Source organism: Cygnus atratus, chromosome 6 (assembly GCF_013377495.2).
Source record: "Cygnus atratus isolate AKBS03 ecotype Queensland, Australia chromosome 6, CAtr_DNAZoo_HiC_assembly, whole genome shotgun sequence".
Classification (NCBI taxonomy): Eukaryota; Metazoa; Chordata; class Aves; order Anseriformes; family Anatidae; genus Cygnus; species Cygnus atratus.
Genome location: NC_066367.1, coordinates 4,804,606 through 4,817,117, shown reverse-complemented (window position 1 = coordinate 4,817,117; position 12,512 = coordinate 4,804,606). Strand labels below are relative to the sequence as shown.

The 12,512-nt window shown below is 35.9% G+C and overlaps 1 protein-coding gene across 8 annotated transcripts in view; it reads left to right on the top strand.

Annotated features, from left to right (window-relative positions):
- GULP1 (GULP PTB domain containing engulfment adaptor 1) overlaps positions 1 to 12,512 on the top strand; it is a 152,295-nt gene that overhangs the window by 82,186 nt on the left and 57,597 nt on the right. For all 8 annotated transcript variants that reach the window (XM_035536831.2, XM_035536830.2, XM_035536827.2 and 5 more), the window contains exon 3: positions 5,769 to 5,830. In XM_035536831.2, coding sequence (XP_035392724.1) covers positions 5,769 to 5,830 — 62 coding nt within the window. The remainder of the gene's footprint in view (positions 1 to 5,768; positions 5,831 to 12,512) is intronic.

Sequence of the window (12,512 nt, the reverse complement as noted above, 5' to 3'; positions counted from 1 at the left end):
CAAGAAGACAGAAGAAGGCTAAAGAGCTCTCTTTTTCCTTTTTTTCTAGTAATTTAGGAAACTGAACTTGCTAAAAGTTCGTAACATCAGCAAACAAGAAGTGCAAAGGCAAGGATTTGCTAATTACTGAGTAGTTGCACTAGTATATTGATTTGTCTTTTCTCTCTTGTCAAAAGTGTCCTAGCTACTAGTATCCGTGTCTTAAAATATATAGTATAAAGTGCGTAGGTTGGGAAGTGAATGTTACTGTTTGAGGAAATGCAAATCCTAGATATTTTCTTTGGAGGGGTATTCTGTAACTGTGCCAACTCAGCCTTGCTATGATATCATTTTGCTATTTTAGTAATCAGCTATTTAAAACCATTCTAAAGGTCCTGAATATTACAGTAGAAGGACATAGAAAGGCTAAACATTCTGCAAAACTCATTCTGTTCTAGGAAGATAGGCTTTGATGTCTTGGCAAAGAATAAATGTCTCCAAAGAAAGCTTTGTTTGCCAAAAATAAAAAGATACAACAAAAGTAATTATTTTAGCATTATGTATGTTGACTGGCATTTGCTTATACATATTTCGGGGAGAATTTGGCTATGATTAAGCAATTGAAATAACTTTAATAAATTACTGTCATTGAATATACAGATGGTACCCAGTCATTCCTCTACAAGGTGGCTGAGGTGAATACTCTAGCCAAATTACAGGCTAGGGGTAGGTTTCTGTTAATAATGTTTAAACTCTGTGTTTAGGTCAAAACTCTGGTAACAACCATCAAGTCTCATGGCTCAGTGTATCAGTTGGTTGTCTGTAGTAGTTGAGAAGAGTGATTTTACCTTACGTGTTGATGGATTAGCAAAAGTGCAACTTGGGAAAACTTGGCTGTCTGTTGCACTGCAGGATAAAGGAAATGACTCATCAGGGTGACAATTCTTGTATATCCCATTGTGAAGGTTTTCTTTATTGATATAAACGTAGATAACCTAGGAAAAATGAAAGATACAGATATATATATATATATATATATATATATATATATATACACACACAAGTAAGCTCCTTCTTCCTTGAATTAGTAATGCATAGATGTAACACTAATCTTGTAGGATTGTCTCTTCTTCAGCAGACTGCTGGTAGACTGATTCTCCTATGAGATCTTTCTTTTCGTAGCAAATTTTATAAAGCAGGAAGACAGTTCCAAGATCTCTTCTGTTGGTCAGGAAAGCATCCACTGATGTCAAAAAGTCAGTAAAGAAGATAAGCTTTAATTTTTACCTTCTAGATACGACTGTATTGTCACTGGAGCATTTAAAAAAAAAAAAATCAAATCAGACTCTCTCTGTTCATTGCATTAAATGGAATGGCCACTCGGTCTCGTGCTTTGATAAATGCTTTGGAAGCAAAGTTAGGCAGAGCCACATGTAGAATCCATGAAGTGTGGGCTTTTTGGAGGCTTAACTAAACTTGCGCTACTAAGCATTGTTTTGCCATTTAGAAAAGCTAGTTCAAAGTTCAACTATTCCTCTCTACACAATTGATTCTGTACTATCTGGGCACTAAGTAACACAAGAAGGAATTTATCTCAAAGGGAGAACAATTTCTTGGCACTGTTACTGCTTTCCTTTTTGTTAGATAAATGGTCAGCTGTGCTGTTATCTAACCTAATGTCATCCTCCACTAAGTGCAGCACAGTTGATCTTGGTACTTCATGAAGTTCCTGAGTCTATTGACTTCAGTGTGTGATTTGTCTGCACGTTTCTCTTCTGCTCTCTAATGTCAGTGAGGCCTCTGAAGTGACTCACACTGGTGCATCCTTGTTCCAGATGGTGTGATGAGCAAGTACTTGACGTAAAATGCAGATTGTGGAGGAATCTCTCCTTTATAGAAAGAGGCTGGTATGAGTTAGGGGGGACTAGAAAAGAGTGAATTGCTATTGCAGTTCTGTCCGTCAAACCACTTGCAAATATTAGTTTTATGTGGTTTTCCCAGTGGTCTTAGCTGGCTAGTGTACGCTGGTAGAGAGGAAAATCTGAGAGGCTCTCACCCTATTCAAATCCTCTTCAAAACATGATTGGATGCTGTCCTACTGCTACAGGGCATCTCTAAACGTCTGCGCTGCACAGCAAGCATGCAGAGCGTGAGGAGGGCTTGCATATAGGTTACAGGATCACTGGCTTTCTTTAAGCAAGACTGTGGCTTACTCTGTGCACTTGAATTGTGAACAGTCAACCTTCTTCCCTTCTTTATGCCAACATAGTGGTACTGTGTTTGTCAAAACCACCACAAACTCAGGGTTTTGCCTCGTAGCATCTCTCATGCTTCATTCCTGTTAAATTCTGTTTATGCTTTCATGGACTGCAGGTGTCTGAAAGTCATAACTCTCAAAAGAAAAAAACACAAAACAAAACTGGGCACTTATGTCAACTTCAATGTAAATGTTAAGGCAGCCTAGATTAATAGCTTCAGACACATTCTGGAATAGTTGTAGTTTTCACCAGGTGAAATAATAGTAGTTTTCACTTTCTGTGTTATGTTAGATGCATACCTGTGTCAGTTTTTGTTTTATCTAGGCCTTTGGTCCTTTCTTTAGGACTTTCTGTTTTTTTATCTATTAAATGTCTAGAACTATTGCTTCTATATAAATAATAAAGTAATAATATGAGCTATGTTCTTCATTGCATTTCATTGTAGGGTTTCATATTGTTTGTTGCTTCACAATGAATACATACTAAACCATGACAACCTATTTTAAAATAATTGTAGAAGTGAAGGATCATGCTAATAGCAAGCTACACTTATGTCAAATGTTTAAAGGAATACCTTTTTTTATAGGTTTTCTTTTTTCCTAATATTCTGGTTGATTGAATACAGTTTCTGAAATTTGATATTTCTCATCTGCTATGAAATCAAATTAAGGATAAGCAGTATTTCAAAGAGCTGCTGAAAGATAGAGGCATAAGCCCAAAATAGGGGCCAGTTGAACTAGATGATCCTGGAGGTCTTTTCCAACCTTAATGATTCTATGAGTCTATGGAAATCAGAGCTTACAATTCAGAGGGAAATGCTGGTAACAAACATTTCTGTAACATCTGCATGACTTTTTCTATATCTTTGCTATCAATGTGAATTTTGCCTCACATTGACTCTGTTCAGTGAGAAGAGTTCTTTCAAATATGCAAGTAACCCATAACTATTGCGTGCCTCTAGGAAATAGGCTTCCAACATCTGTGGAAAACTTACTGTCTGTGTCACACTGTGCGGATCTGCGTGTGGGTGTTGGAAATGCTGTTTGCCAGCTCGGTGTTCTAATCAATGGCACGAGATTCATAAAATCCAGGCATTTTTTTGGTACATGGCAAAGTTACTGATTTCCTCTTCCTTTTGACCAGAGAAAACCCAGTCGTTTTCCCTTGTCTTCGCATAATTAAGGATGCCAGCAGTAATGGAAACACTTTCCTAGCAGTGTTATTCCTTGCTTCAGTTCCTAGAGCTGTTGTATCATTGCAGTTTGATGTTGATACACATGTGGCTGACTTCACAGAAATATTTCAGGTAAAGCTTTTTGCCCAGTGATAACATTGGAAACATTACCAGCATTTCCAGCTTGGTTCCTGAACTAAATAATGTTATTTTTCAGCTTTGAACTTGTCCTTCATGGGGAAGAAAGTATGTGACATTTTTCAAAGAGTACTTAGTTTTCCTGGTACCCAGGTAGTCAATGTAGGCTTTAGAAACTTCAGCCCTATTGCCTGTTTGTGCTAGTGCTAGGCACTGAAATGAGCGGGGGATTGGTTTTGTTGCTGTTATTTTTAAGATATTCAATATTTTATTTTGGAGCATTTTTTACAGGGTTTTCCTTTACAAATTTATAAATATGCTAGTATCTTGCTGAAGTGAGTAAAGAGCTGATGTGCAAGAAATGGGTAAATAAAACATCCACATTAGCAGTGTGAATGCATATTTCAGAGCTTAGATTTGCACTGTGCAGGTCTTCACTCTGCTGTGGTGAGTGGTATGGTGTACAGTGTGGTCCCATCTTACATGACAGATTCTCTTTGACCTGGGACTTCCAGTTGAGAGCGGGCGGTAGCCTGCTCGCCAGCCCCTCAGCAGTGCTCTGACTTGAAATGTAATGCTCACAGTTAACTTTTGAGCTGTCAGGATTTATTCTAGTGTTCCTAATTCACACCCATTTTGTTCCTTTTCTACTTGTGGATAACAGTAGCTGTTGATGCTGTACTCAGAATGGAGATCAGGCTTCAGATCTTAAAATATTCTGGGAAGTCAGTCAGGTTCAGGTTGCTGAATTCCAAATACAAGGCACACGTGAAATGGGGGGAATTGGAATTGCAGCCACTGCAGTGCATAACCGTACTCCTGCCTGCCTCTGAGTGGACAAATCCTGCTTTCTTAATTAAGAAGTGCTAATGTCATTCTTCAGTAATGCAGCTGAACCCATTCTCAGCTAGAAGGAAGTTGCTTTAAAGAAAATAATTTCCTCTGGCTTTGCAGTTTTGATCCTGTTCCTGTGGTGATTATGGTGAATATCTTGTTTAACAGGCTTTTTGCTTCTCTATGTTCACAAATATTTAGTTTGTTTAGTGTCAATAAATGTCACGGCTTTTGCTCTTGAGCAGTTTGAAGTGGGCTGGATTTTATTGTTCTTATGCGTAGCTAATAAAAAAAGTAATTGCTGTAACTGCAAGTCCCATTAAAGGCAAGGGGAATTGTCTGTGAATATGCAAGGGGAGAGCTTTGCTTTACGCTATTATTCTGTTACTTAATTGAATAAAGTTCCAGATTTGTGACTTTAATTCATGGTAATTAAAAGAGAAGTGGTGTCAAGTTAGAAAATACTACTAAACATTGAATGTGGGGAATATAAATTACTCAATGGCATAGACTCCTGCAGTTGGTAATACAGTTTAGTAGTTTGGAAATTCTTACTTTTTTTCTTAAATGATTTCAAATACAATAATAAAACTTAAATATTTCTAAACTTCTAATAAGAGTAATTTTTTCTAATGTTTATAGTTCCACCCTAAATTATGTAGAACGTTCTAAATGGCTATTAAAAGAGAAGGAAGAAAAATATATTGCACAAGTAATAAACTTGTGATGTAACCATATGAAGTATGCATTGGGAAAAGTAAGACAAAAGTACAGTCTTGTGGTGCAAAAATTGGTAAAAGAAAATAGGCAAATTTGTTTAGAATATGTCATGAAAAATTGAATTACATCTAAACTTCTGAATCACTTACCATGAGCTGACCTGTTTCTGTTTTCCTACAGAGAGATCAGGGCTTTTTTTTTCATATGAGTTATCACTGATACTTTTTCAACAATAATTTCCTTTGTCCCTGTAATGTCTTGATAATCTATCAGAAAAAGCCCCACACAAACATCATTACAAGTGCAGCATATCGTCAGTGCTTTAAATAGCAATAGGATGCAGAAAATACTGATGTTGAGAGACAGAAGCAGCAAACATCCTTAGAACAATAAACATATTGGAGGGGGAGGAATTGGAGTAGTTGCAGTAAATCAGGTCAGTTGAAACAAGAAATTTAGCAAATGGAAGTAACAAGGTTCTTTCATGTAAATGTTTGTGTAGTTGTGAAATATACTGTGTTTCCATCTAGCCCCAATAACTACTTCAGACAGATAATTATCTGAGGAAAATTAGGATTGTTGATGCTTTCCAGAAAGATATTATAATAGTTCAACTAACAATTGAATAACCTATTCAGTGCTTCTTTTATTTTGCTTTTCTGTAGACAAAACATGGATGCACACTCCTGAAGCCTTATCAAAGCATTATATTCCCTATAATGCAAAGGTAAGAAAATATGAAGTTATTTTCTCCTCTTACCTTTAGAACGCAGTGCATTCTATCTTGCTTTTCATTTGAAAACTGCAGGGACATGAAGTAGCCAAATGAAATAGCGAGGAAAAACTTAGTAAGTAAATGTCTGTTTTGCAGATGAAAATGTTCTATTTCTTAAATAAGGGCCAGATGATTCTCCTTCTGTCTGAATTACTTGATTTTGTAGAAAGCAAACAGGTGTTTCTCTTCTGCTCGATTTTCTACTTCCTTTTAATAGATGCCAAATGGATGGAAATTTGGACTGCAAAGGAATTTAACATCAGGTTGCATGTGTACAGTGCTATAAGAATTAAAATGAATATCACTCCTTTTGAACAGTAGTAAAGACAAAGAGTAATGATCCTATCTGCTGGATACATTGAAATGTCAAATACTGAGAAAATATGGTAGAATAATAACTGTATTTTTGAATAGTAAAATCAGAAGTCTTACTCCGGTGTTCTCTTATCTCAGTTAGGATGAAGTGTTTTAATTAGCCCAATGACATCTGTTCATAGGAAAAGAATCTTTCCAAAATAACAACTTAGAAAATGGCAACTTATTACTTGCCATTATAGTGGGAGGATATTTCAATGAGATTCCACCATGGTATGTTCTGGATAATGTTCCCTGTGTTTTATCCCATAATTGTTTAGTTTTGTTTTGCTTTTTAAACATAAAATTGAAAATTATTTCACAGACCAAGACTCAGTTTCCTATGCTGGCACTTCCTGCAGTTAGATTTGCAATTCTTTTTTTAATTTTTTGTTTAATGCTACCATACAGTGAGCAAGTGTTTGTAGTGGAAATTTGAATCATCTTCTGCTAGTTGCCAGCTGAACCTGTTTTTATTCTGTGTGCTCTCAAACTGAATTTTCAACCAATGGATGTATTACCATTTAACTGGATAGCCCTACCAGACACCTTGGCTTTTATATTACAATTTTTGAGAGGGAGGAATACTTGCTGGGGTTATTGTACTATCTGTTTTAAGAGCAAGTTGAAGCTATGAATTCTATTCATGTATTGAACAGGACCTGTTCGTCTGTTATCTTTATTTAAAGAGAAAAAAGAAACCTCCTTAATCTTTCCTGTCTCATTGTCTTTCTTAAAAGCGTATCTCATAAATAGGTGTCAGTACAGGTACGCAGAAATATTTCTTAAAATAAAGATGACAGTGATGGGGTGGTGCTAACTGCAGAAGCAACACTGTCAATAACTGCTGGGACAGAAGAGAAGAGGTGGGAAATTCCTGTCCAAAAGTCGTCTGCTTTATTTAGGTTAATATATGCTCAAGTTCTTCTGCTCCTGTTCACTGTGAATTCAGGCCTCATAGTGTATGTATGTTTTATAAAAAAAAAAAACAGGTCACATTTTATCTGTTAGCTTTAAATGATGTTTTCACTTCAATTCTGAAGTATCATTTTTATCCAGTTATTCAGTATTTTTCTGTTTAAAAGGAGACCTTGTATATATTAGCATATCATTTGAGTTTTGTGACATCTTGATTTTTAACTAATATACCCGGCTGATTTCAAATCTTATAACTGGGTCGTGAACTAATGACTAAAAACTCAGGAAGCATCTGTGAAGCTAGTATTGAAGAAGACTCGTGGATTACTTTTTTTTTTTTTTTCAAATCTTCATAGCCATCATTTTACTTCTCATTCTATAACATTCTATCCATAAATCTTTTGTATTTGTTAGGAGGAAATGACAACACTTTTCCATTTGATTTCTTTAAGAAGGTAATTATGTGAGTGAAGAATAATAGAGAATAAAAAAGATGACGTTCAGAAAATTAAATCTAGTTGATGGAAAGTGTTCTTTTCAGAGGTGTTCTTTTTCCATGGCAAGTGAGCTTTGTTCTGCTATATAGTTTCTTGAATGTAAATTACTCTGGATGAAAAATCATGTTTTTTGCTGTCTTAGATTAAAAAAAAAAAAAGGCATTTCTATGACACTAATCTTCTGAGATGATCAGAAAAAGAAGAATTTTACCAAAAAAAAATTTGAAAAGATGGGTTTCTGTTTCTTTACTCTTTTTCCTTACACATCTATTAGGAATTAGCAAAAGCATGTTGACAAAATGCAGCTCATGAGTTAACTGTTGTCTTATAAAGAACATTCTTACTCAAGGTAATAGGATGTTAAAAGCCACCTACGATATACAGAATTGCCCTCTTTTGCACAAACTGGAGAGAACTCTTTAATAAAAAATCAGTAACATCTGATATCTCTTAGGGCATGCATCCTCTGGATGATTTATGGCAATAATCCTCTTTGCGACAAAACACAGGCAAGGTTGTTTCTTCTGCAAGTACAATCTAGGAGTCCATGAGAAGTATCCTTAAATAAAAAAGTGAATGTTCTGTTTTTCAGCATGGTTTGTGTATGGCATAAGTTGGGGGAGGGAGTTGGAGTTTACGTTGTGGAGGGTAAAGGGGGGTTTATTTCAGTATGGTCTGGAGGTGAAATCTGGGCCTACTGAGGTGAGAATTTTGCAATCAGTTCCTTTACGAACCCCTGTTTTTCTGGAATATGTAACTCCAGCTGAAAGCATATTAATCACATAACATTCCCCCCCCCCCCCCCCCCCCAAAAAAAAAAAAAAATCATTTATAATCTGGGTAGTGATAGTCGCATTATAATATGATATACAGGGGATGCAAGACTCATTTAGATGTAACAGCATGGAAATTTTCACCTAACAAAAGCTATTTATGTTACCAGGATATAAAATTTGAAGGCAAACTAAAATTTCTCATTTAATTCATCTTTCCTCTGTAATGCTCCATAACTAAGAACAGATGTTTGTATTATTTTCCATACTGTAGGGAAGAAAGGCTCTCTTTTGCCCTCAAGTTAATTTTTTTGATTTTAGGCCAGTGTTTTCTCCGCAACAAAAGTGTGATCAAAGTGTGACTTTATGGAATCTGACTGCAACCTTCAAAATGGACTGACTGTTGTCATCATGTAATTGATACTGCCCTGAGGGGTGTGTTTCTGTTAAGCTGCTGCCCAAAACAACAATAAGTTTACTATGTCTCTCTGTATTAAATTATATTTATATTCTTCCAATGTTCCCCTTATGGTCACTTGGCCGTTTTTTGGTTTATATCATATTTCTACATGCACATCTTTCCGTTTTGCAGATTAGAGGTTCTGCTTTGCAAGTCTGGTGTTTATGTTGGCTACCAGCATCCTATGGAGCCAGTAGTGTCAACCTTGCATGAGGTCTGAAGAGCTGCTATTTTGCATAATACATGGCACATTAAAACCTTTAGAGTTTATTTTACCAAGAGATATGATAGCTTCCTAATTCCTAAACAGCTATTGTCTTACTGCTTGCTTCATGTTTGTTTTGTTTTAAAACTTCATATATTGTTATGGATATACTTATGGTTCTTGATGAAGTTTAGAAGAGATTTTGAAGATAAAAGACCAAAGTTTCTCAAAAAAAAAAAAAAAAGGTAACCTCACTTTGTATTGTTGTGGCTTTTTTTGACAGTTAATTGTGAATTGTTGTGCAGTTTCGTGAATAATCTTTCAATTATTAAATATGTACCTTGGACTTATATTGCAACTGTAGAAATGAGAGAGTGTATTAATAGTAAATAGTCTGCTTTGCAGTACCTAATACTATTATTCCTTACTGTGGTACAATAAACAAAATTTAGTACGATTTCCTATTTCTTCAGCTTTCTTATCATTCGGGACTAGCAGATAATGCTTTTCTGGAGCAAGAGTTTTAGGTGACAAGTGTGCTACTTACGTGGTGCAACTACAGTAGCAAGCCTCCTGGTGCAATTGTATCATTTGAATATCTGTATCATTAGCATGATGTATTATCAAAAGCTGTTTTCATGGTGTAAACTGTGTTCCTACTACAAGGTGATATGGCTATTCTTGCAAATTCTCCTTTTTCCACAGTAAACATATTACAGAATAATTGTGTGTCAGTAAAAACAATTAATGAAACTAATGAAAGAGTATGAAAGAGAAAATTGTATATAGATTTTCCAGGTAAACAAAGGTACAAGACACGCTCTTAAAAGTATACTTAAATTTAAATGGTGAAGTTAGGTATTGCAAGATACTCCAAACAGAGCAGGAAAATGTTGCAAATGAGAAACTAATGAAATAGAAGAGGGCATTAGTGGAAATAACTCATTTTCCTATATTACATTTATTATAATTAGAATTAATAACTAAATTTCAATTAATTTTCATTAGTCTCAAAATGCCTTGGATGTAAACATAACGAATGTAAGTGTTTAACTACAAGAAAAATGAGTATCATGAAAATATCCAAATGAAATATGAAAGGAGTAAATGCAAATCTGAACTTAGTTATTTCTGATACATTGCAGTCATTAAACTTGGGGCTCATTGTGCCAAAGATGGAATAAACATGTAAACAAAACATAGAGACTACAAGGGGTACTGCCAGAAGACTTCTGTGCTTTCGAGAAAGGGATCTATCTATTCCATTTTGCTTACAAGTTAACATACTTCGAGGAAAAGGGTAGGAGGCTGGTATCATATGCACAAATATGCTATGAAATAAACAACTTTGATGCAAGAGGATCATACATAAACTTCCAACAACAACAAACAACATCTCCTCTAAGTAGCTAAATGAGGAGAGCTGCATTATAATTGTTCAGTATCGAGAAGTTCCAGTTGCTGTCTTTTGTCTATGTGAAAAATGGTGAATGTTTGGTTTCCTTAAAACCTGCACAGTTAAGTTACTCAGAAAGCTCTGTTAAGTTCCTCAGAAAGTTCTTCTGAAATTCTCTAAGTATGCTTTCTGTAAGTATGTCTGAGCTTACCCAGCCAGTTTCCAAAGGAACGAGAACTAAGTCTGCATCTCCTGAGCCTTGTCTAGCCTTCTGAGCACAAAACCAGCCCTTACTTCCAGTCAATAGTCTATCACCGTACAGTGGGAAGATGAGTAGGATTTGCAGATCATTGTAGATCTCTACCTGCATATGAATGCACAGAGGTTCAAAGGCTGTATGAATGCATGTTGTGTATACTTAGGTAGCTCACAATGCCCCCCAGATGTGTGCATGTCAAGACCATTTGCAAGAGTTGGAAGGTATGTATGCCTTATGCTGTCTGCGTGCATCTGCACCTAGAGTTTTGTTTTTTGCATCAATTTACTGCTGCTTGTCTGAAAGCTTTGAAAAAGTGATTTGCTTATAATTGGAGTGCCGATGTCTTTTATAACTGAACACTGGCTGAGAAGTTTAGACAAATAGCAGAAAGGCAGCTGTGCAGTTTTGACATGGGTACGGCCTCTTCCTTGGTGTCTAAATCCCTCTTAGTTACAAGTAAAATACGCAGCTACACAACCTCATGGTTTACAGGTCATTCTTACTCCTCAGAATGTGTCTTGCTTCAAGGAAGGAATGAAGTTTGAGCAATTTCATTTTTTCTTTCTGAAGGTCCATTTCTGTGTGTAGCTTTAACAGAGAGCTTTAGGTTTGACTGAAGCTCCCAGTGTCATACATAAATGCAAGCTGTGTATCATTTTTGAAGTGTATAGATGAGAGCGAATGCTTAGATCCAAGTAATTAAAATTTGACAAGGTAGTAAACACTTGAAGAGTGGAAGTTGAGGGTATGTGAAGTGTTTTGGATGCTCCAAGTACACACTGCTAATTCTGCAGTGTAACGATTGAGTATAAAGATGAATACATATTTGTACCGAAAGCAGGGACGTGATTGATCAATGTGCTTTGACTAATGCCTATCTTTTAGTTTACAAATACTACAGCTAATTTTAGGCAAACTTGAACGTAAGTCCATGTAAGTTGGGCTGATAACCTTTTCGGTTTTGTCCCTTGAGCTCTGTAGGGTAAATGAAGAGACTACAAATCTGCTTCACTTACCCTATATCCATACCTGGCAGGGTATCCCCATCTGATTACTGAAGGCTAAGAAAAACTAGAACGCGGTTGAGATACTAGACTAAACTGTTTAACATGAAGTGTAATTTCTTTACTTGTCTCAGGTAGAACAATTAATAAAGCAGATGTTGTAGTCTGATATTTTTGATAGTGGAAAAAAAAATCTCAGTGATTTTAATTGTGAGTGAGATAAAAATATTGGTTGTGGTTTTGAATACATTATAAACTGCAACTAAAAGACAAAACAGTAGCTTTTGATCTATTCTCCAGAGCTCTCATCCTCTCTCAGGTTCTGCTTATGATCCCTTCGTTTCTTCCTTTTCACTTGAAGCTCCATTTCACTTGAAATGTCTAAGTACTATATGACATGCTTCAATTATAATTGTGAAGCATATTTGCAACGCAGATAAGAAACAAGCTATGATTTCATGGTGAGAATTAAAAATAGATTGCGCCAATTAATGGTTGCATATGCGCATAGGATCTCTCCCAGTATTTTAAGTACCTTTCTCATTAATGTATTAAATAGTATATTCAAACTTCTCTGTAATAAAGCAATCTGAATTGAAGCTAGCCAGTTACCTGCCACAGCTTTGGAGTTGTGTCCTGGACAGTTAGGAGCAGATTTCTTTCTTTGGTATGCAAGCTGTTTGTTTCTCTGCCATAAATTGCCTTATATCCATTCTGCTTAGCACCGTAGCTGCTTAATTACAGTCTTTCCCTCTTTCTCTGACTTTA